This window comes from Anolis carolinensis, chromosome 3, assembly GCF_035594765.1.
Source record: "Anolis carolinensis isolate JA03-04 chromosome 3, rAnoCar3.1.pri, whole genome shotgun sequence".
In the NCBI taxonomy this organism is placed as follows: domain Eukaryota; kingdom Metazoa; phylum Chordata; class Lepidosauria; order Squamata; family Dactyloidae; genus Anolis; species Anolis carolinensis.
Genome location: NC_085843.1, coordinates 269,254,461 through 269,279,756, shown reverse-complemented (window position 1 = coordinate 269,279,756; position 25,296 = coordinate 269,254,461). Strand labels below are relative to the sequence as shown.

Genomic DNA, 25,296 nt, shown 5'->3' with positions numbered 1-25,296 from the left:
TTAGGGATGTGTCATTGTCATTAAAAGTTTGGATTTCAGGCCTTATGCCAGGTGGTTTTGGACTCCAGCCAGTAATATGGAACTGCACACCTTTCCCCACATCCTCAAAAAAACCTGACTTGTTAACAAGTAAAAGATGCAATCCTTGTGGCTCTCTTTAGAAATTCTGTAAAAGGCCAGACAATGACAAGAAATAGATTTTTAAAAATTATAAAATGAGGAGACCAGTTTAAAATGTGAAGTAAATAAAATTTCTTACCTCTATACCTATAGTAGAGAAATTGTAGTCTGCCAGATGTTATTGTATTGCATCACCTGTCATCCCTGAAAATTGCCTGTGTTGGTGAATTGGTTGAGTACAACATCTAGAAGGGTTCCCCAGACCAACAGCATGAGTAACATGCCTGCCAGGGGGATCACAATTCAGTGACAGGAGATTGAAAAGGCTGCAGTTGGGAAGTGGAAACTGTAAAAGACAAGTGGGAGAAATTCCCTGAATATTTGGAAGAAATATCAGGGGAACCATTTATCTTCTCTTTTTCTCAGCCACATTTGCATGTTTTTTTTTATCAGTTATGGGCATGGGAAGCACTTGGTACATCCAGACCTAATCATATGCTCTTAGGAAACAGTGAAGCTGACTGCAGATATGGGTTTTCTGGTCACTTAGCTGATTGACAAGAAGAACTTAACAGTTGTCCTAGGCTCTTGACACAGTTGTTCTCAAATGCCCTCTCAGCAAGCAATGGAAAGAAAATGTCTCCTTGATTTGACCAGTAGCTCCAGGAGATGGAGCCATGAGGGAGGAGTCTTGAGTGTAAAAAGAGGAAAATTGAGACTGAATTTGATCAAGCATTGCCTGGAGCTCATTTCAGAACATAGCAGTGATGGCATTCAACCCTTGTCCTTTTGTGGCTTATATCTTCAGCTCCACTAATTCAATTAAGATGCTGAGCTGAATGCATCAGTGCATCAAAGGAGGCTGTGCTGAAGCTTGTCCAACTGAAAAAGGCAATAGCAATTTGACCTTTGATAGGAGAACATCAGGCTCCTTGGATTTAGCACAGAGGTGGGCAAATTGTAGCCCATGGACTTCGCTTTCATCTCTAAAAGCCCCACTTTTTTAAAGTATTGCTGTTATTTTGGGGCAGTTTTGCCCCCAAACCACATAGAAAGAGTGTTAACACGAGATGAGGTCAGATTTTTCCCTTTGTCTCCAAGCCGTAAATAAGCGTAGCCATTTAGATAGTTAATTTTCAGAGGTCACTCTTTTCTGACCCTATTCAACTTTGATATTTATTTATTAGATTAGGAGCCACTTGTGTGCATATTTTATGTTTTTTATCAGTATCCTTTCTTTTTAGTTAGGAGCTCGAGGTTTTTTATATCCCATTTATCCCTTTGAAGTTCATGTATGATGGGGATTCACTCAAAATCATCTACTGAGTTGAGGATTTTCTTGTGCTTTGGAATCTTTGGGAAGGTTTTCCCTGTGCTTTTGCCCCTAATACAATATGACTTATATATGCATGTGTTTAAAAGTTGTGTTGACCCTGTTGCTCAGTACCAAAAATGCACTTTAGGGATTCTCTCCCCTCTAGCTCAGAATTGACCCTAATCTAACACTGTAGTGGCTATACTGTATGCGTTTGTCTGTAAAACTACAGGAAAGGAGATTCCACTTGAACATCAGGAAGAACTTCCTCACTGTGAGAGCTGTTCGACAGTGGAACTCTCTCCCCGGGGCCGTGGTGGAGGCTCCTTCTTTGGAGGCTTTTAAGCAGAGGCTGGATGGCCATCTGTCGGGGGTGCTTTGAATGCGATTTCCTGCTTCTTAGCAGGGGGTTGGACTGGATGGCCCATGTGGTCTCTTCCAACTCTACTATTCTATGATTCTAATACTGTGGGTTTGTTGGATGCTATATTTGGCTCTTTGGTTCCTTTGATAAGGCACATCGGGGTCCCCAGAAGCAACTGAAAGTCTGAGAGGGTTTTCTGTTTATTTCAAGGTCTTCCTAGCAACCCCCCCCCCCCCAACCTCCACACTCATACATAGTGCTCCATACACTGTTTTGAGACCATATCTCCAAAGTCTATGGAGGAGATCATTTCTTGAAAAGAGGGATTAAGAGATCAGAGGGGATTGAAAGAGAAGACATGGGCTCCACTCCCTTCAAGAGCTCCATGTGACCCATGGACCACATGATTCCTGTGTTCTGTATGCACTGTGCACAGTACATGTATTCTATGTGTAGACATTGTTGCCCAGAGTCCTTTTTACTCCTATAAGAATTATATGATAAAGTTCAAAGGAATGAAGAATTGACAGAAGGGGGATAGTGTGAAGGGGAATGGTAAATAATTGCCTGATGTTATTGCAGGAAGATTAACTGCTGGCCTGCTTGGGCTTTTACATTTCAAAGAGTTATTCTTTTGTTATTGAAAGAGGATCACATAGGATTACAAAGCTTCAGTGTTCTCAGATAGTAATTGTTTTGGGTTCTCTTTCCACCCTCCATCATGAGGAGGGCAGGTCAGCACTCCAGTTCCAGCTATGTGTGTGTCCGTATGTGCCTTCAATTATGGGAAGAACGTTTAAAATAATGATGTCTGAGAGGCCTAAATCTTCTGATCCTAGGAGATCAGGATTTTTTTTTTTTTACATTACAGATCAAATCCTTAAAGCAGTGAAATGGCTGAAAACTTCTTCTGAGGTATCATTAGCTCTTCCAGATGGCCCCTGTTTCAGTGTTGTGCATTTCTTAACAGTTTTGTTGGTGGTTGTTTCTTTCAGAGCGATTTGTGGTCTTTGGGGATAACAGCTATTGAGATGGCAGAAGGAGCTCCACGTGAGTACAGCCCAATTTCATGCTTTGTCATTCCTTTGATGTTTGCTTGTTAAGATGTTCTGTGTTTTGGCAAGGGGTCCAGTTGGCTGTGATAAAAATACAGGAAAGTAGTCTCCAAGCAAAGTATTGAAATTATTTGCTTGTATGTGCCTTCAAGTTACCTGTTGACTTATGGCAACTCCATTGATTTCAAAGGGTTTACTAAGGCAAAGGATACTCAGAGGTGGTTTTGCCAGTTCCTTCCTCTGAAATATAGCCTATAGCACTTGGAATTCATTGGCAGTCTCCCATCTAAGTATTTTCTGGTCCCCGGAAAAATGGGGAAATCCCTTAAATTTAAACTATCCAGCAAGGATTTTCCCACTTTGTTCCAGTGGCCAACATTATAATTGTATCTATTGGCTGCAACTATTTTTTGCTTCCTGGAAACTTGCCACAGACCAGTAGCCAATGATACATGGCAAACACCAGTCCAAAGACCACTACTTTGAATAGCAGTGCTCTAACCCAATACCCCCAGCATTTCAGAGCTTAGAAAAGTAATGGTATTCTGAAAATTGTAATTCAGAAAGGGAATGTTTCCAGGCTCTAACTAGCATCCATGGCCATAAAACAGAGCATACAGTTAATAAAAAGTAAATGTGTATTTAAATATTTCTTATAAATAGATGAATGACTGCCTATCATTCCTTTGAGGATAAGTAAAAGGCTGCACGTGTGAACCATATTGTGGTGGATTCAAAATCTTCATAATCTTACGTGTTTTATCACTTTATAACTGGCAAGCAAGGATGTTACAGATTGGTGAAAAGTATTTTGTCCATTGTCTAGATCAAATAATGGACACTTTTGAGAAATGCTAACTTCATTTAAACAATCAGGTGTTTTACTCTACTCACCAACAGCCTTTATAGTACTAAAGTTTTACTACAAAAAGAAACTGAGTTTAAAGAAATCAAATTGATTTGTTAAAAAATTTAATTGCGTGTAACAGTTATAACCCTTAAAAAGTTAGATAATACATGGATGAAGCAGTGCTCCTTTTATATTCATCTTGGTTGCACTTTTTTAAAGTGCAAGATCGCTTAAGAAGGCTGGGAGCCTCCAGGATTTGAGAGACAAATATGGTATTGCTTTCTGACATATTGTGGAGAAAACCAACCAGTCTCCCATATCAATTAGATTAGGAAGCACTATTGTACTTGGAATCCCTTCAATTTTTTAAAGATGGCAGACACGTCACAGCTCAGTCTTCCTCAAGCAAATGTTCCTAACTCCTTAAGCTAGTCCTCATAGGGCTTGGGTCCCAACACTGGATGTAGAACTTCAGGTAGAGTCTGATCAAAGCAGAAAGGAGTAATACCATCATTGAACTGGACACTATGTTCTTTTTAATGTAGGTTAGAACTGTGTTGGCTTTGAAAGAATGCCCTGCATATTCCATTATGTTTTGTACCTGATGCCTTCTGTTATGATTTTGCAGCCCTTTGTGACATGCATCCCATGAGAGCGTTATTCCTCATTCCTCGGAATCCAGCTCCCAGGTTGAAATCAAAGAAATGGTGAGTGTCCCTGCCCTCTGCTCTCCATCTGTGTATGAGTTGCAGACTATTATATCTTGTTTGGATACTGGGCAAGAACAAGTAAACACAGAAACATTCTTCTGCAATGAAAACAGTCTGTTTGGTTTCCCATTGTAGTTGGTGAAAAGTATGTGAACAGTACTTACTATGCTGAAACTGTGAAGTTCTACAAACTGAGGGTGTGAGCATTTATTGTAGCATATTGACTGAGAATCTCCCATATTTCAGTTCCTGGGAAAATGCAGGCGAGCTCTGTTAGAAGAATGCCCTTCATGGGGCAGTAAACCTCCATAATATGCATCACTGGAAACAGAACATGCTAAGAATTTTGCCACCTGCCAGCCTTTTTGTTTTTTAGGAAACCCTGGATTCACATTAGTAGCCAGCATTTTTTAAATCTAAGGTCAGCAGTTTCCTGCAAGGTTCTGTGGCTTCAAAGTTGTGATCTTAAATGGGTTTAGGTTTTGCCTACTTAGAGCATATGGCCACATTTGACTTAGCATGTGACAACCCTTGAGCTGGAGATCACTCGGTAAAGAGAGAAAATGGGTCACTGCTGCAAACCCCTTGAATGTGGAAGATAAAGAATTCAATGAAACCTACTGATATATAGAAGTATTTGGAGCATCACCTGCTGCTACACATTGTAATGGGAAGGGAATAAAATGGCTCAACTTCATTCTCCTTCCAGCGTTGCTGCATCAGTTTTCAAATGATCTTAATTTTCATAAAAGAGAATATTTTTTTCTTTTTTTCTTGTTATCAGAATAGAATCAAAATGAAACAGATTTTTGTCTCTCGTTTTACTTGCTAACATAGCTTTAGTCCATGTTTAGTCCAGTGGATCAATTTTGGTTTTTCTTAACATTTATACTTGCCATCATTTTTTCCTTCCAATTTTTATATTACTAAGTAGTACCACACTTTGTTGCAGGTATTTTTTGCTGCAGGCATCTTGTGGAGCTTTACTTCTTTCCATTACAAATAGATCCGCCAGGGAGACCATCCTCTTACTCCCGCTACCGTCACAAGCACAGTTGGTGGGGACAAGAGAGAGGGCCTTCTCGGTGGTGGCCCCTGGCTCTGGAAATCTGCCCACCTTCTGCAGGGATTTGAAAACCTAAATTCTCCAGTGTGCATTTGATGACAGTTAGACCCTGTTTATGAATGCCCAGCTCTAGCTTACTGATAAGGTTGTACTCAGCACTTTCCCCCTCAACCTGGCCCTACAGTCTGCTTTTTGCACAAGTCCATGCCCAGCCCTCTCTAGTCTGATCATGTCCATCGTATTCCTGGTTGCTTGTTTGTTGAGTTTTGGTTGATATTGCTCTAATGCTGCTTTTTTCCTGTTTTTAATTGTGTTAATTGGACTGTTATATGTTATTATGCTTTTAACGGCATTTTAGTTGGTGAATTTTGTTGTATGTCTAGGGCCTGGTCCTGCTTGTAAGCCACCCCAAGCCCCTTTGGGGAGATGGTGACAGGGTGTAAAAATAGTGATTATTATTAAATGGGGATCCTTTTTTTTTTTACAGTGACAGCCTAAACTCTGCAACATTGATGGGGAACTTGTGGCCTTGGGCAGTATATAGATGTCACCTGACCTTTTCTTTGCTTTTAAAACTGGATTCAGTTGTAGACTTCTACCTGTAATTCAGTGGTTCTCAACCTGTGGGTCCCCAGGTATTTTGGCCTACAACTCCCAGGAATCCCAGCCAGTTTACCAGCTGTTAGGATTTCTGGGAGTTATTTATTTTGTGTCAAAAGCATTGCATAACAAATACATTTTAAAATGATGGGGGGGGGGGGGAAAGGAAATCACAAGCAACTAAATAGTTTTAGACCAAAAACGGGCAACAGCAACCGCATTGTCCGTAGCTTTAAACAACTCCTCCTCCGTGCATGAGGCAGGACATTGTGGGCAAGCATACATATGCGGAGTTAAAGGCCAAAACATCTGGGACCCACATATTTCTGGGAGTTAAAGGCCAAAACATCTGGGACCCACAGGTTGAGAACCACTGCTGTAATTGGAATATAAGTGTATTGGCCCATTACTCACTCCTGGGGCCTTTTCAAATGAATTAATTCAAACACTATGCTTCTACTGTAACTGCTATAGCTGCATCCTATTGACTTCTGCAGATCCCACAGTTTCATAGGATATTTCCATAGCAGTTAAAGTAAGATCGTACATTGGGTTTTTAAAAACATCTTTTAAAATTACTTTATTTTAATTGAAATTTGTTTTAATTGTTGATCTTGTTTTAGATTTGTTTTGTTTTTTAAAAATGCAACTGGATGTCCTCCACACCCCAACCAAGATGTTTGGCACACCATATTTTAAACCAGAACCATCCCAAATGTACCCTTCAAATCTGTTGAAAAATCATCCAACCATTTTCATGTGATGTAGTAACAGATGAAGAAACAGAAGGAAACTGGATTTTTATATTTATAGAGAACTAACAAGGTCGGCTTAGGCAGTGTGATCACCGTCGCTCCCAGAGTGCCATGTTTATCAAGCTGGAGCTGAGTGCATTCTTGATCTGTATAAATGAGATATTACAGGGAAGGTAAAAGATAAGGCCTCATGGAGGAAGTCTCTCAAAAATTACACTGGGGAATTAACCGAATATTCAGAATGGGTTTTATTTATTCATAGTTCCAAAATTGGATTCACAGATGGAAAAACAAGGATCAACATACAGAAGCATAGGCAGAGGGAGAGCAACAAGCTTGCTGTAATACTTAGCCGTAATAGTTTTAATCCCGGGGTCATTCAGAGGGTAGTGCAGCCAGTTATATTTGACAAGCAGACGCTTAGATTGAATCCACTACTTAGACCTCTTTCGGGTTAACTATCCCTCTTTAACTTTCAGTTGCAACACTGAGTATATCCTTCCTTTCTCTCCACTCCCTGATTTTAACGTAGGGGACAGGCTTCTCTCTTGTCTTCAGCTTCCTCAGATGAAGCTGTAAGGCTTGGAGTTTACTTTGTTATACCCAGATATAAATGGCAAAGGAAATGGAGATAAACTCCCCAGGGTTGTTTCTCCCTTCCCCAGAAACAGTGTGGTTTCTCAAGAGGAAGACACATTCAAATAAGAACTATAATTGCAGTATAAAGTGGAAACTAAAATAGGATGGTTATTTGAAAGTCTGCTGTATTTGAAATCAATACACCTTTGTTTGTAGAAAATGTGTTGAGAGTGGAAGTCTCAATGTGAAACATATTTATTTCTTTTTCAGAAATTTCATATTTGGGACAAAAATAAACTTCCCAGAAATGTATTTTGATCCCTTTCCGTCTTTCCGATATTTTTTTTCCTCTGGTGCTATCGCTGATCCCAGGTTCAGCATTTGGCACTTCTTAAATTCCAAATGCCCTTCATGATAGTTATTTTTTCATTTACTCTCACTTCTTATAACAAGAGTCAGATAATATTGGGATTTGTCACTGAGATAATATATTCAGAATTGGAGAGATAATGTGTTTGATATTCTTTGAGTAACTCAGTACATGTGTTGTATGAGCAAGCATTACTGGTAGTAGATAGTGTTGTAATTTTGATGATAGGCTCCTGCATTTCCTCCCCCTCCCTTTTTTCCTTTTTTTTCTTTTTAAGTCACAAATGGGAAAGAACAAGGGATCCAATCTTCCCATGAAAATTAGGCAGCAAAAGCTGGACAGCTGTGTGTGCCAGATAAACACAGCTGTGTATCCTCTTCTATTGATCCATTCACCATAGTTTGCCCCAGGCCAGTTGTTTGATCAGAAAGAACATGACAAAAGTGGGGTACTCAAGTTGAGAGGAGAGTAAATGGGAAATTAAGTTACCACTCTTAGCGTTGGATTAGCAGCCTGGACATGCTAATTCTGTGGAACTTTAGAGATGCCAATACAAAATTATTTTGTTGGCTCCTTTCTAATTTTCCTCAGTGTGTCCTTTTCTGTAATTCTGAACAAAATGCAAGTATCTACTTTGCAAAGTATTAAGCTTGAGAATTAGATATACCTTTTAGGTACAAATACAAGTTCAGAGTTGTGCGTACCTACAATTAGGTTACAGCTGAAAATGATGATTTCATCATTTTTCTTGTGATGATGCTGCTTTCACATTGAATGTGTGGGCTTGTAACACAGTGCATTCAGAGATGTGCATATCTGTGTGCACAAATGGGTATGCACATACATGCATGCACACACTGTACTCTCCCTTTAGGTCTGGTATTTGATCTTTGTTAGTTCTGCTTGGAACTGAACCATGGAGCCGATCAGTTGAGGACACTACGGCTATTGTTACCCAGTCCTTACTGAGAGGTCTTTCAGGGACCCTCAAGGGAAGGAAGCCAGAGGTGAGGAACTTGTGATCTTTCCCAAGTTGTTATACTGTACTGCAACCCCAACTAATTGTGAGGAATGGTGGGATTGTCAGTCAGTCATTTTCTGGGGGCAACATCTTGCCTACTCTGTCAGAATTCTTAAAATAGATCTATGATTAGGCTAAGAGACGAAGACTAGTCCAGGATGACCCAGTAAGCTTTGAGACTGAATTGGATTCCTTGCTAAGTAATGGAAGATCCAGACTCTTTTTGCAATAGAAACGTGTATTCCCACTTTGCGTTTAAAGTATAGATTCTTATCTTTATTTTAATTGTATTATAATTATTTGCCTTGTTGTAGTCCTGCGAGTGAATGTTCTGTAGATTGGTGTTGATACGTTTTGTTTTGTTTCCCCTTTGTGCTTCAAGGAATATCCCTCTGTTACATATGGGCATTCATGAATGAAGCCGAAGCTATTAATCATGTAGAATATGTAGGGATGTTTAAAACGACAATCCTGTTCAGTGGCAGCTGGGGCTTATGATCTGCTTTTGCAGAGCTGTATTCATAACCTTTTTTTGCATCTGTAAAGTATTAACAAGCAGTCTGTTCCTGGCCAGTTGGTATTTACTAAAAAAATAACATCCTTATTAAAGTATCATGTAAATTTGGTGATTAAGATATGCCGAGATGTTCATGCTTGCTATCATAAAGGTCTGTAGATTTTGTGCAAATTATTTGTTTTATGCAAACAAATTATATAAGCTTACATTGGGCCTCTTAGAACATTTTAGCTGTCCGCTTTACATGATAGGTGGCTGTTGGATACTCTGAATATATGCATTTATCTGTGTTGTATATAACTGAAATTTTTTCATGCAGTCTATTTGAACTCAAAGCAAAGATGACATATTCTTTGTTTTTTCATGTGGTGCCCTGTGAGTCAAAGAGATCACTCTTTTTTTTTTCTTTTGAAATACCCCAGAAATATGGATTCAAAACCTTAGAGTCTATATTAATCAACTAAAAGCTTGAGTTGATGTATATCAGTGAAGACAAATTTTAACCTTCAAATGTGCCATTGTTAGTTTTGATCTTTTCTTCCTAGGAAAATGGCAATGCAGTGTTTAATAAATCCATTTTTCAAAGTTGTTATTATGGGATGATCCTGGAAATTTTTGTTTTCAAGCACTAGCATTCCTGAATAGCAAACAAGTTATCTCATACTTCCTACCACATCATAAGAAGATGCTGATATAGTAAAGATATATACTCTGCTTTATTTTTATGTGTTATTTCTGCTCTTTGTGTATCCTGCTTTATGCCAAAAAGGAGTTTTGAATTGTTTCTTTTAAAAGCCTTCAGGTAAAGCCATGTACTTTTAAAAGTAGGTTGCGAACCTTCCCTACATGATCCCTGTGACCTATCCCAATTCTATAATTTTATGATACATACTGTAATACTCCTAATATACTGGTCTAACTCAGTCAATAAAATCGGTATGTGCCTAAGTATTACTTCTTTTACTGAAAATTTGGTACCAGAGGCAGACATCACATAAAAGAATGGGGATAGGTTCCTATACCGCAAAAAAACCAAAAAAAAATGCAGCATACTGTGAAAAAAAAACATTTATTCACAGCGAACTCAGCGGACAGAAGAGCAGCTAGACATCTCTCACTTCTCTCTACCGAGCAGAGTGGTTTCTCAAAGTGTATGTTTTCCCAATAGCCAGGCTCCACATTGAATTTGGCACTCAAAAAAGGAGGGTTGCTTTCAGGACCTCAACATGGGCAGTCTGTGCCTCAACATGGGAGTCTTCCCTTTGGCTACTTTCCCCTCTCTGGAGCAGCAGGTAGGGAAGGTATATTTGACTGTGTACTATACAGTATTTTCAGCATTCAGTGCCATGCAAGGCAGAGAAGAATTCAAGATACCACACAAAACTTACATTACATAAACAGTCCCGGTACATATCTGTTGCATCATATACAGGCCTGTTTATTTCATGTTTGAGAAAGAGTGTTCTAGATTATGTGTTGCTGTTGAAGGTCACTCTGATCTTCCTTTCAAGATTTTATGGTAGATGAAAGGCTGGGAAGTGACCACAGCATCTATTTATAGACTTTTACAAGCCCATCTATGCAAGTGCTTTGGAATAAAGCCAGCTCTCTCCCACTCCCATAAATCCAATATGACTTTCATAGATTGAAATGAAATTCAACATTGGAAAAAATGCAGCAGAAAATGCATTGCACTCTTGTGGCTCATTCAGAGGTTCATTTAAAGCTATGAAGGTGGTAGGGTATGTAATACGGAGCTTTATCTCTGAAGGTGTGGACATTCACATGTACACACATGAATACCTGTAATCAAAAGGGTTGGGTCGGTTCTTTTGTATTTCATGGAGAATGTAAGCAAATTGCAAGATGAATAATTTATTAACGTCTTTAATATGACATTATATTCACTTCTTTCTCACGCTCATTCATGTACACATGGATATGCAAAAGAACACAGAATCCAATGCTACCTCCTAAAATACTGACCTTTGGTTTATTAAGTACTTCTGACTCTTTCAGCTGCCAATTTACTTGCATAGTTGAGGTCTTTAAGAGAGAATATAAGTTCTTTAGGCTCTGATGGTTATTTAAGGCAAAGCTATCTTGCTGGCCGCATGACCAGGAGGTGAACGCAGGCTCCTCAGCTTAAAAATGGAGAAAACTACTTCCCAGAGCCAGAGATGAGCACCACCCCCAGAAGCTAGAAATGAAAGAGAAATCTTGCCTTTATTTGTATTTGTGTGTCCCATGTGATTGTAAAGGCATTGAATGTTTCCCTATGTATGTAAATGCTGTAATCCACTTCGAGTCCCCTAGGTGAGAAGAGAGGAATATAAATAAAGTGCATCATCATCATCATCATCATCATCATCTAATTAAAATAAATAAATTTACATCTATAAGTAAACACCTGTTAGACAATTAGGAAATATGAGTGTATGAACCAGTTGTTGAGAATCCTTATTTTTCCAACTTTTTCTCCTACTTGTATTTATTTTTTCATCTTGTCAAATGTGCCAAACAATTTGCATTTGAGGGAGAAGTGGGCATCTCCACATTGTTTATTTAATCTCTTTCTGAATCTCAAGATAGTACTTTAATATCCTAATTAGTGTATTCAGAGAAACAGCCTTTATAAATCTGTCAGCATTGGAAGATAAAACTGTATTTTTCTAACATAGAAGATTTCTGGTCTTATCTGCCAGCACTAATTTGAACTAATTTTTTTATTTACCAAAGCCGCATGTTGTGTTGGGAGTCCATCAAAATATTTCTTTATTATGAATCTTTACTACTCATTTGTGTTTGAATGCGATTTTTCTGCGTCTTGGCAGGGGTTGGCCCATGAGGTCTCTTCCAACTGTTTGGTTCTATGATTCTAATAGAATTTAAATGAGTACTAAGAATTTGTAATTATAGGAGAAAATAATTCTAAAAATCCAAGTTACGTACCCTGGAAAAGTAACCATTTGTTTGTTTTTAGGAAAAAGAGAGAGCAGCCAGAACTTCTGTAAGATATTCTAAGAAATAATGAATTGTTCTGACAGCAATACCTGACATTTAAACTTATGTAAGGCACAGCTACAACTTCTGTACAATATATGCTAGTAGCTTCCAGATTCAAAGTCATTATTCCGTTGAAGATTGCTGGGAATTAAGAGTGATTAATATTTAACTAGCGGAATAGAATTGACCAGATCCTTTGGCATCACATTTTCATGGCAATTGCATGTTCACAGTTAGTTTGTACACATTAAGCATGATCTTCCTTCATAGAATTATAGCTTTGGAAGGGACCTCAGAGAACAAATATCTAACTTCTAGGTGTTTCTGGACATTGTATTTCCAATATATTCTCAAATGTTTAAACTGCCTAAAAATATTAAAGCGAAATGTTAGGTTAGTATATTTAACCAGGAGAAGTGAAGAACTAGTGTTTTTATTCCTCTCCATGCTGTTGGCCTGCCAGAAAGTTACACTTCAGAAGCTATTAGGAAGTGTGTTTTTTTTTTCAATGTTCCTGTGCCAAATAAATCTGCGCTAGTGAATGTTAACTTATGTCTATTTATTCATGTTTTCCCCATGATAATGCACAGGTCAAAAAAGTTCCAGTCCTTCATTGAAAGCTGCTTGGTAAAGAATCATGGCCAGAGGCCAACCACTGAACAGCTGATGAAGCACCCATTTATTCGAGACCAGCCTAATGAAAGGCAAGTCCGCATCCAGCTGAAAGACCATATTGACAGAACAAAGAAAAAACGTGGGGAGAAAGGTAAGTCAAAAAATGTATTTTATGTGCTACCAGTAAGAGGTACTTGTGTTGGTTATCTATGACAAAAGGGCTCACAGAACCCTATTTTACATACAGCTTTTCATATATTTCATGAGGAATGAGGGACAACCCTATTTTGGGAAGGTATCTCGATGTGTTGTGTGCCTTCAAGTGGTTTCCAACTTACGTTGACCCTAAGATGATTCGATCATGGGGTTTTATTAGCAATGATTGTTCAGAGGGGCTTGCCTTGTTCAGAGAGTCTGAGACTTGCTCAAGTCTGAGACTTGCTCAAGGACAAGGACCTTCAGTGGGTTTCTCTGGCAAAGCGAAGATTCAAACTCTGATTCTCAGAGTTGTAGGCCAACACTCAAACAACTACACCATGCTGACTTTTGTTTTTGGAAGGAAAACTAGCATTTAGCTGGAACCAAGAAAAATAAGACTTTGAAGGGATATATGAGAATACTTCCCAGAACATAGAGATCATAAGGCTTCGTATGTTAGTCCAGATGAAGAGAAGCCACCTTTCAGATCAAATATCCGATAGCACTCTTCCTGTTGTTCATCTGTTTACTTCAGGGTCTACCTCTACAAAAGAAGAAACTTTTTGGAAGAATCTCTTTAGTGTAAGAGCTATTTAAGAGTAGAATAAATTTCCTTAAAGGACTCTCCATCTTTGGCAGTCTTTAAACAGAGCTTGGATAGACATCTTTTAGGAGTTTTGTAGATGTGTGTTTCTGCATGGCAGGGGGGTTGAACTAGATGGCCCTAATTCACGTTTTTCTACCTCTAAGGTTTTATGACTCTTTGAAAGCTTCAGTTACCATCTCAGGCTTAAATTGGAACAAATATATTATGTTAATGGGTTTTCCTTTCCAACCAGAACATGGCGCTCTTGGATTGTTATGTAGGCAGTAACCATGGTACAGACATGCTTTGGCTTGTGTGTGTATTTAAATGCAACAGTTCGTCTAAACAGCAATATGGACGTAGCAATACATTTTAATGTTTTTACATAATTCATTACATTATCTTTCATTTTGTTAAGTTATATGGCACTGTAAAAATGCTATGAATTCGCTTTGAATATTTCAGAGAAACAGACAACGAATCACCAAGTGTATTACACCATAGTGTTTAATGCCATAATATAAAAGTGATATGCTTTTTGAAACAATAGATTTTATTTCAATTGAACCAACTCATAAAATGAAGAACTATTAGATGAAACTTGTTAAATAAATGCATTTTCAGCCTACTTATGAATTTCTATAACATGAAGTAAACATTCCTATAAAATATTTTAAATTAACACATCACTCTTTCTCTGCCTTTGCCATGTTCTTTCCCCATGTAAAATGAATTACAATCTGAAATGTCAAGGGAAATATTGATGACTCTTACTTAATCCTCAAGCACCAACTCTTTCCACAGACAAACCCAAACTTAATTAAATCATGATCCCCTATTTTAGAAGAAACACTATTTAAAATAATCAATACCAAAGATAAGGTAACTGCTCCCTATATGTGTGTGTATGTGTGCTCATGAACTGCTACTTGTAGCTCTGAGAATAAATGTGCTTTCCAGTTGTTTTGGGGGGTATTTCCTCTTGGACACACAGTTCTACATCTTAGGTTTATTCTTGAATTCTCTCCTTAGCTAAAATGCAGGTTTCTATGGTGGCTAGGAATGCATGTACAGAGTTCAACCTTGTGTACCAGATTTGTCTGTTCAAAGCATAGTCTTGTTAGTCTGGAATAACAGTAAGCAAAGGGATTTTGTAGCACCTTAGAGACTAACTGAAATAACGAAGTTGGAAGCATAAACCTTCATAAGTTTCATCTGCTTCCTAAGATGCATGGAAGTGCCTAGGGGACAGATCTTTATATGTGTCAATCCCTCAGAGTAATGCCAAACTTCTTGATATGGTAGAGAGGTGACAGGTTTAGTTTTAACAACGTTCTTCAGGGGACAAAGATAGAAGGGAAGTTGCGCAAAGCCAAGATGAGCAGATAACTACTGTATATGAATATGAAGGGAGTTATTTAAATTTAATATCTACTAATCTTGGCTTTCGGAATCCTCTCTACACCTATGAGTGAATGCAGGACCATTTGTATTCAGAACATCTGTTCTTCCTCCCCTTAACAAAGCAAATACCTCCCTTTTTTGCTTTTCTGAAATGATACTCAAATCTCAGGTTCATATCCCGGTGTATGTTATCTCAGTCCTATTCATAATAGATTTTTAACATATCACCCCACGCCCCAAATTATATATTGATACCCTAATCCCTTCCTGAAAAGAAGTATGGATTCATTGGTCATTTCCTGTGTTTCCCTGTTTTACAAATTCTGAGTCACAAATCAGTGAGGTTTATATGACTAATCACTCCTTCCTGACAAAAGAATCCTCATTTGCCCATTTACTTTTAAGCTAACAGTGTTCTGAATACATAGATAGAGATTATATACAAATTATAAAATAACTGTCTTAGTGAATGCAGTATGCCCTCCATATTTCAAAAGGGAGAGTCTTCTGAATGGAATACAGTGTGCTTTCAAAGTAATCTCATTGGCAAGGTTTGTATATCTGCCTCAATGCAGGCTTACTTGGTGATGAGAATTCAAGTCATTCTTGAAACAATATCCTTATCCAATTCTATCACATATTAAAATGGAAAAAAAGTTTGCTTTTCTCAGACCAGAACCCCATGGCTCTCATCTAGCAGAAAAACTAATGGTTTCTGTAAAGGGCACTGACATTCAATTATGTTCCTAGATGAAACGGAATACGAGTACAGTGGAAGTGAGGAAGAAGAGGAAGAAAATGACTCTGGAGAACCCAGGTAATAAATAATTGTCCATTCGTGCCCATGTGACTATGAGGAATGTTATGAGTTATTTTTGATAAAAGGAAGTCAAATATAAATGTGGCAGTTCTCTCTAAAATTAGATTGCCATTGGCCATGGACTGTGTCCTTACATTTCTGGCCAGGTATGATGTCCTGCAAACCTTTGGGCATCCTAAAAAAAAATTCTAACAGAAATCTCAACATATGGCTAGTATCACCAGATCAAACAAATGTGAAGTGACAGCTCTGGAAAATTTGTTTGTTTATTGTTGTTTTTTAATTTAAAAAAACTACAACAAGAAGCAGACTTGATCCTGGACTAATGCATCTGTGGTACACAGGTGGAAATGTAACCTATCACCGCGAACTGTTTCACTACCTTTGTTATTGTGAATATTTTGGTTTCTGCATGGCAGCTAACAGCTGTGCTCATTTTAGAAGAGACATGACATTGTTATAGAAAATGCTGGTCACCTTCAATTTGTACTTGGAAGAACATCATACCATGTGTCTTGATACATGCCTTCAGGCTGCATGCGTGCAAGTTTATTCCTTGAAAAAAAAAATCAATTCATAAACAATGAGTGCATTGCCAGAAGAAGCTTGAACCAAATCATTTCTCCTTTTACATATAAGGAGAGTTCGGGCATCTAAAATTCAAATATGGTCATGTCCTCTTCAACCTAAAGTATTGCAGACTCCTCACCCCCAAATTTATGACTTGATTCTTCTGCATTTGTAAAATTCAGTTAAACAAGAATTGCTAAGAGGCTCTTGTATTAAGAAAGTTTTCTGACTACCCAAATCCTGTAAAACAACAACATGTATGCAGGATTTACGACAAACAAGGCTGCTTTGTGCTGGATACAAATACATCAATGTTAATGAATGCTAATATGTGGCATTTATATGTTCCATGTAACGTCTGAGAAGTAACTGATTTTGTAGCAATTCTGTTTTTTCAATCTAAATTTTCAAATGATTTTCATAGTTAATTTAACCTGTTTTTGACATTCTTTTTAAAAAGAATATTGTGGAATTTCATACTGTAAGACTTACATTTCATATTAATCTAAATCAGTTATGTAATGCTTACTTTAGTTCTCAGCATGATTTGCATGGCAAATACAAATTTCCTTAAATGTAAGAATCGGACTTCCTCAGATGTTTCTTTAGGACTAACCAAGGAATAAACCATGTGGTAGTCTCTTCAACTGGATAATTTTGTCTCATATTTTCATAAAGACAGGATGGATATATAGGGTGGATTCAAATTTGTCTAATTAGAGGCTATCTCTGTATGTCATATGTACTTTCATGTGAATGTGCTCCTGGAATGATGCACATTTGTCTTTCCTCGTGAAGCTCCATCCTAAATCTGCCTGGTGAATCAACATTAAGACGGGACTTCTTGAGGCTTCAGCTTGCAAATAAAGAGCGCTCAGAGGCCCTTCGTCGGCAGCAGCTGGAGCAGCAGCAACGGGAGAATGAGGAGCATAAACGTCAACTGTTGGCCGAACGACAGAAGAGGATTGAGGAACAGAAAGAACAGAGACGGAGGCTGGAAGAGGTAAGAGGTGTTGTGTCATGTAGCATTAAGAATCCATTCCCTCTTTGCTCAGAATAATTATTTCTCCTTATCTGAACATCATTCATTCTTTCTGAAATCAGCTGATTAAAGATGGTCCAGAAACCAATGGAATAGCAATGCAAAGTCCAAGTGGATGCTTCTTCCAGTCTGTATCATGATATGATATGAAAGAAAATGATTAAATGCTGGATGGAACTGAATCCAAAGATACACATACACCTTGATCCAAATAAATAAGATTTCCCAAGATTTATTTTCTTTAAAAATAGATTCCAAGCTACTTAATCATCATGCTAGAGAAAATTATGTAGTTGTACATGTTTTTAATCATATGAGAATGTATTTTACTTTCCTCTCTGTTTTATGCCACCTTGAGACCCAATTTGGTGGGAAGGGGAGGCTATAAAGAATGGGATGGGGGGATAGAGGGGTTGTGAATATAAAATACAGCATAGGTTGGGAACCTTTAGTGGAAGGAAGAGAGCCAACATGGCTGCCTTTTGATCCATCTATGCTCTGGATGACATGCAGCCCTGTCAGTACTTCATCATCAGTGAACATTTGGAGTGATGTCTGCAATTCATTTGGCTAGGGCAGTGGTTCTCAACCTGTGGGTCCCTGGGTGTTTTGGCCTACAACTCCCAGAAATCCCAGCCAGTTTACCAGCTGTTGGAATTTCTGGGAGCTAAAGGCCAAAACATCTGGGGACCCACAGGTGGCAAACTACTGGGCTAGGGAGTGGCTTCATTAGTCACAGATTTTCCACAGCTGAAAAATTAAAGTGGATTGAACCCAACCATCCAATATTATATGATATGAATTTGAATGGATATTACTGAGATTACTAGTATTTTCTTGACTGAATGTATACACTCTATTCATTATTTTTAATTACTTAACTCTGAATAACACTCAATAGCTGCACTTCACCCTGTATGCAAGAGACTCAGTTCTACTTGCTCATAAGTCAGGCTTCTTTAACTTAATAAAATGATCCCTTTGTTCAGTGAGTAAAGAACATGATGACAAAGAGTGCCCATTTGTCCTTACCTTTGTGATGTTCTTGTAGCCACTCGTATTGAAGCCATTCTATCCCATTTGGGGGAGAAAAAAGGGACAATTTGCTGTCTGTGCCAAGAAGTCACTGGACAAAGGTTTTGAACAAATGGACCCTCCTGTTACATGGAACCAGTCATTCCACTTATTCATTATATGCAGTCAAAGTTGCCTTTTTTTCTCTTTGGGTTTCTAAGCAATGGACAATGAAGCTTGAGGCTAGTAATTTAAAACCTGAAAGAATGTCAAGCAGCTGACTTTGTGCCACTCCAGGGAAAGTGAATGGCTATTTTCCAAGGCTGCCATTTGCAACCCCCTCCAGGGTTATAACGAGAAGGCGAAACATATATCAGACAACAGCATTGTTCAGCTTGCCAAATATAAGAGGGCTGCTTCAGATATTGCTTTGTCTTGCCATCATGTTGCCCATAAACCCAGAGCACAATGCAACAGTGTTGGTCTGTGCATTGTGTGTGGGTCACAAAAGTAGTCCTTTTAGCAGAACAGAATACTTATTTTTATAACTAAGAGACTGAATAAGGTTTGTTTTCATTCATTTGTTTTATATTGTTATATCTGATTTGTATTTTGTTGCTGCTGCTGTTAAATCATTTTCAATTTATAGCAAGGATTTGCTTGTCAAGATTTATTCAGCAGGAGTTTGTTTTGCCTTCTGAGGCTTGAGAAAATGTGAGTTACCTAAGACCACTCAGAGCAGTTCCAGACAGCCATTTATCACGGGAACATTCACGTTTCAAAAATGTGAATGTTCCTGGGTCCTCATTCACACACACACACACACACACACCCAGAAAGCATGTTCTTTCTGGGGTGGGTGTCCAGATGTGCTCCCTCCCTAAGGAGAGGAAAATTGCTCCCTCCCCCCTCCCCGCTTTCCTGGCACGTTATTCCTATGTGCCAGGAAAACTGCAGCACCACTCTAATGGAGGCTGGGTGAGTTTTTTTTTTTACTTTTAAAAGGGGTTTGGGGGGCTTTTGGGGAGGGGGGTGGTGTCCTCACGGTTTTCTGGGCTAATTTAGCACAGAAAACCGCAGGACTACTGTCTGAACTTCCCTCTCAAAAGCTCAGAACTTTTGAGGGAGCAGTCCAGATAAAAGTAGTGAGTTTATCCCGCTCCTTCCAAGAAGGTGCAGAATAAACCCACTAACAAATTAATTTTCCACAAACCAGAGTTTTCCTGATTTGTGGCGAACTAATTTGTTTTTCTCTGAGATGTTATCTGGACAGCCCCCTTTTTATTGTGGGAAGTCCCACGTTAAAAGGGGCTGTCTAGATGGGTCCTCTGTGGTTTCCCCTGGGGAGAGAGTTCCAGAGCCGGGGGTCCACCACCTAGAAGGCCCTCTACCTCATCCCCACCAACCATGTTTGTGATGGAGGCGGGCATGGGAGAAGGGCCTCCTCAGAGCATCTTAGAGCCCACACTAGTTAGTAGGGAGAAATGCAGTCATGAAGATAAGCAGGACCCAAACCGTTTAGGGCTTTATAGGGAAAGGCCTGCTTCCACAGGATGGTTTTAACCTGAGAGCGAAAGGCTAGCAACGAGGGGGCCGAATGCACCTCTTTGGGGAGGGAGTTCATTTCTTTGGCAGGGTCAATTCATGGAACTAAGAGAGACTCAAAGACAGGAGAGATTTGCTATGAAGTTGTAAAAGGAGATGTGAGTCCTTAACAGAGAAATTACTGGTTACACTGATACAGCATGAGGACAGAATGCTAAATTAGTTGTTTCTAGTAGGAGAAAACAATGTGTTCGTAGACTACATAATATCTCTGTCGCTGTTAATATTATATCTATGTTAATTGTGGCTTGTGTTAAGTATAAAAGAATAACAAATATACCTAGCCAATACAGTGGATTAGGTTAGAGACCACCACCATAAAAAGAGGGAGGGAGGGAGGGAAAATGAACAAAGAGGACTCAAAGATAAAGTGAAGATGAGTGGGGAAACAGGATTAACTGAAATCTTCTAAAGACAACATATTTGTTCATGTAATTAATACTCATTTTACAATGAAGCAAATCATAATGATTCTTTGACTTTCTTTTCCAAAGATATTTTCATTTATGAGCACCTTACTTTCTGCTCGTTCATTTTTTGTCATTATGGGGATCTTAAGAAGCTTGGTGGATCAGGCTTACAGGGTGTGCCATGTGTTGTTTTCTGCTCCAGTTGTTTTCTTTCCCCCTGTACTTTATGACAGGGCTGGCCAACTGGTAACCCATGATCTGTATTCAGTCCCTTTCTGTCGTCATTTCTCCTCAACCCCAGGGTGGAAACTACTGCCCTGACTTTCACTGTTCCTTCGGTGACTTTGCCGCTTTCATTTAAAGAACAAACCAAAGCATGTAGCTGTATGCACGGCATTGAGGCATTAATACTTATGCTCCAGATGATTGGAAAAGTCATCCCAGGCTGCTTCTTTCACAGCTTCCTTCTCAGGCAATGCACCCTGCTCAAATTCTAGTTGACAAATTACCCCAAAATAATCTGAGCTGCATCGTCAGAGAGACTTTGTCAGAGTTGGCTATGCTTTAACTATAATCTTTTTTCCATTTACAAAAAAGATGAGTGGAAAATAGAGTTAAACCACCATATTTGTGGGCTATATTTTTGATATGTTTTCCATCGTTCGGAGGCCAATCCCCTGTTTCTGAAAATTAGCCCTATAATTCTTTCTATTAAGGGCCCCAAATTTGAGGCATATCTTTCCTACCTCTGCTCTAGAAATTGGGATTATTCAATGAAGCTATTTTGTTTGCCTTCAAGTCATTTCTGGCTTATGGTGACCCTAAGATAAAACTATCACAGGGTTTTCTTCGAAGATTTGTTCAGAGGAGGTTTTCTTTTTCCTTCTTCTGAGACTGAGAGAGTTGGCATGCCCAAGGTTGCCATGGCCCAGCAGAGATCCAAACCCTGGTCTCCAAGTGTCATAGTACAACACTCTAATCATTATACCATGTTGACTCTGGCAGCCCTCTTGGCTGTCTTTAAAAGGAAATTAGGTGAACCGAGCGAGAAAAAGACTATTCATGGTATTAATTCATAGTATATGCTACTAACTTCTGTAACTTTCTTGCCTAAGAGTTTGGAACACTTATTGGCTAGTTTTTGTGCATCACTTGATAGTTGGTGACATCTGCTATAATGCTACCCCATAATTCCAATTTATTTATTAAATTAGTTTTGCATCTAAAATGGTAAGCAGAATGTATAAATTAAAAAAGCAATTAAAGACACATGAAATCATATCACATGAGCAGCATGGCCATTTCACCTTCTTAACATTATGAAGAACTTTCTGATGTTAGAGCTGTTTGACAGTGGTATACGCCATTTTGGAGTGAGGTGGAGTCTCCTTCTTTGAAGGTTTTAAATACAGGCTGGATGGTCACTGGTTGAGAGTGCTTTGATTATGTTTTCCTGGATGGCAGAATGAACTGGATGACCCATGTGATCTATGGTTCTATGATTCTACCCCAGCCAGTTAAATGCCAGTTTCAATAGGAAGGTCTTTACCTGCTGGGAAAAAGAGAACAGAGAGGGTTCCAGCCAAGCCTCCCAGATAGGATGGTTTTGTAGCCTAAGAGTAGCCACCAAGAGCCCACTCTCCTGTGTCCTCATAAGAGAAGTCTAGAAAGGTCCTGTGACACAGAAAGTCCTTCCCCTGAAGATTATAAAGAAGGCTCATATTAAAGGATACAGGTTTTCAGAATGGTGAGCAGTGCATTACTGGATAATGTCAGGCCTGCTCTTGCCTCCCACACAAATATATTGAGCTCTTCACTTCACTTGTGTCTGTAGCAGAGAAGCAAAACCCCATCAAACCCAAAGTTGATGGCTTAGTACCCGATAGTGTATCTTGCCCTTTCAGCTGGTGTTTCTGGCATCAGCAAATGTCTCCTTCAGGAAACGAGTGGTTTTCTGAAGATGCTGAATCAGACCATGACAGTGACAGTGTCTAGCTAGCTAGCCACTAGGGTTTCAGTGTTAGATAAATAATTTGACAGTTGACTGCAGTTGTCCGAAAGTACTGCAAGCAGTAAATAAGTTTCATGAGGGCTGATCTTCAAGGGTGGCTTGACGGAAGACTACCTTGAAGTTTCTGTAGTTCATGTCCTATGGAGTTAGAAACAAGCATCTGCAGAGAGAATTGCAGACAACAGAAAGATGATAGCTAGCAGGAGGGGCAATTACTTTTCAGAAAGTCTTCTGAAAAGGAAATGGATTGCCATGTGTGTTTATCCGTGACATCCATTCCATGTGAACACAGAAGACAGTGCGTACAATAGAGGTTTCCCCCTCTGTTCCTGAAGGGACAATTCTGATTTCAGGAAAGTGAGTTGCTTTTTTTGCATATAATGAATACCCCTGAGAAATCAGATTTCCTCTTCTTCACAGCCATTATTTTGTATTGATTTATAAAGCCACCTGTTGCTCTACAAAGGCCCACTGGTGTTTCCCAAGAGCATTGTTTCAGAATCATTGCAGCATAAAGTTAATAGAGTTGAACCACAGCCGAAGACCTCATTTAGTGAACATTTTCGGTCCTCCATGGAATACAACCTCCATGTACTTCTTAGTCAGTCTTTAGTACCTGCTTGCTTAGTAATAACAGAGTCTTCTGAATAATAGTCTTGGCAAGGTTTCTGGCAGAATACTCTCCTTGCCTAACCTTTCACAATATTATCTGCTTTTAAGTGCTAATGAGAATTACAACTCCCAGAATTCCATAGTATGAAACCATGGGAGTTATGGGAAAATAGTAGCACTACAGGTCCGTATTCCTGGTATTTCTGTGGTTGTACTCCAGAACACTTTTCGGGCTCAATCGAGTATTTTTTTTTTTTGTTAGCACATCTTCTTGTGGCAATAGTGATGCCCCTAGGTAGCTAATCAAATATGAATATGTGAGGAGGTCATAGCAAATTCAGAAACTAGACATTACCTTCTATCTATATTATCTTTGCTGCTCCACCTGGACTTTCACAAATGCAAATCTGCCCAAACATCAATGTTAATAGACAGAGGAACTGTTTTGAAACAAAACATGATAGCGACTCTGAAGCTCATTTTGCATTATAAACAGCAGCAAAATCCCTTAGGGAAACACTTCGACTTTCTTAAAGGCTCATAAGCACAAAGAAAATACTTTGTTTAGCTCTAAAATAGTTGCATGAATAGTATTAAGGCACATTGGGAAATTTGATTTATAGAAAATGTCACTTTATTTGGGTCCAAAAAATACAATGCAGGGAAATTAGCATTAATTCATAGCACTTTGACAGTGGTTTTTGTCTACAAGTATTTAAAAAACTCAAAATGAAACTTTTAAGCATAATGAATACTTTTTTTCTGAGGGTTACATCCTTGTGTTGCTCTAAATATTTCTTCTATATTGAAAAGATTTACTGCAATTATTTACTATTAATGTCTCTATAGAGAATAGCATAACATTTTCATACAGGCAATCTATAACTCATTAGCTCTACAATAAAAGGTATATTAAAACAACAAATATTGTAGAAAAGCAGGAGATAACTAGAAATGGGGGGAGTGGGCTAGCAGTAGAGAGTACTATAGTTTCCATGGATTTTAAAGTGTATTTTTGTGGAAATAAATTTTAATATTAATATGTGTATTTTATAGAGTATTTTTAAATGGTTATGTGTTTTAGCAATGTTGTAACCCACCTTGAGCTGTGAGGGGGGTGGGCAAAAATAAAATTATTATTATTATTATTATTATTATTATTATTATTACCCAAAATTAGGGGGTAAATGACTTTTTGGGATTACAGTTTCCAGAACCTCTTGCCAGCATGACCAATAGGGGAATTTGGGGAATTGTAATAAATTAAGGACACATTTTGGGGGCAAAATTACAGATTTTGCTTTTGACTCATGGGTAAGGAGCATAGGGCATTTGGAACCAAAATTATAGATTTTGCTTTTGACTCATGGATAAGGAGCATAGGGCAAAGAAATGTTTCTTTCTCCTTTTAAAATGCATAGAGGTAACATACTTGGGAAGAGCTAAAGAGAAAGAGAGGAGCTGTTTATTTGAGAGATCTCAATTGTGTGTGTGTGTGTGTGTGTGTGTGTGTGTGTGTGTGTGTGCGTGCATAAATTTCATTACTGATCATAATATGTTTGCATCTGTACAAATACAGATAGGGAAAGAAATATAAATGAGGTAAAAAATGAAATGGGGAATTGTTCCCGCCCTATTACCTCTCCCTTGTCCACGCCGGATAATAAAAGCAGTCCCTTCTTCTTCCCTCCTTCCTCACCTGCTATTTCAACCCAAGCAACACTTAAAAGCAATCATTTTTGGTGCTTGAAGCAGAATGTGACTATTTTAAATAGGGGCTTCCTGTAGTCTTTCTGCCAAGCCTCAGCAGACTTGTAAAGGAAGCTCCTATTAAAAATGGATGCCACCACTCTGCTCTGCTTCAAGCACCCAAAATGGCATGGAGTACAAAGCATCTTTAGCATTGACCCATGGATAAATCAACCTAGTTGTTTTGGAACCATTTCAATTTCTAGTTTGCAGAAATAGAATTTAAAACCAAATGTTGAACTTTGAAAATGTACCCTCAGCATGTATATCAACTACATTTGCTGCTTCTCTCAATGCCATTTCTTTTTTTTTCTTTCCCCCTCACTATGATC

General features: G+C 38.6%; 1 protein-coding gene across 7 annotated transcripts in view; it reads left to right on the top strand.

Moving 5' to 3' along the window:
- Positions 1-25,296, top strand: part of tnik (TRAF2 and NCK interacting kinase) — a 328,667-nt gene that overhangs the window by 211,268 nt on the left and 92,103 nt on the right. For all 7 annotated transcript variants that reach the window (XM_016992005.2, XM_062977521.1, XM_008106033.3 and 4 more), the window contains exons 8-12: positions 2,795-2,849; positions 4,333-4,411; positions 12,919-13,094; positions 15,882-15,948; positions 17,320-17,524. In XM_016992005.2, the coding sequence (XP_016847494.1) occupies positions 2,795-2,849; positions 4,333-4,411; positions 12,919-13,094; positions 15,882-15,948; positions 17,320-17,524 (582 nt within the window). The remainder of the gene's footprint in view (positions 1-2,794; positions 2,850-4,332; positions 4,412-12,918; positions 13,095-15,881; positions 15,949-17,319; positions 17,525-25,296) is intronic.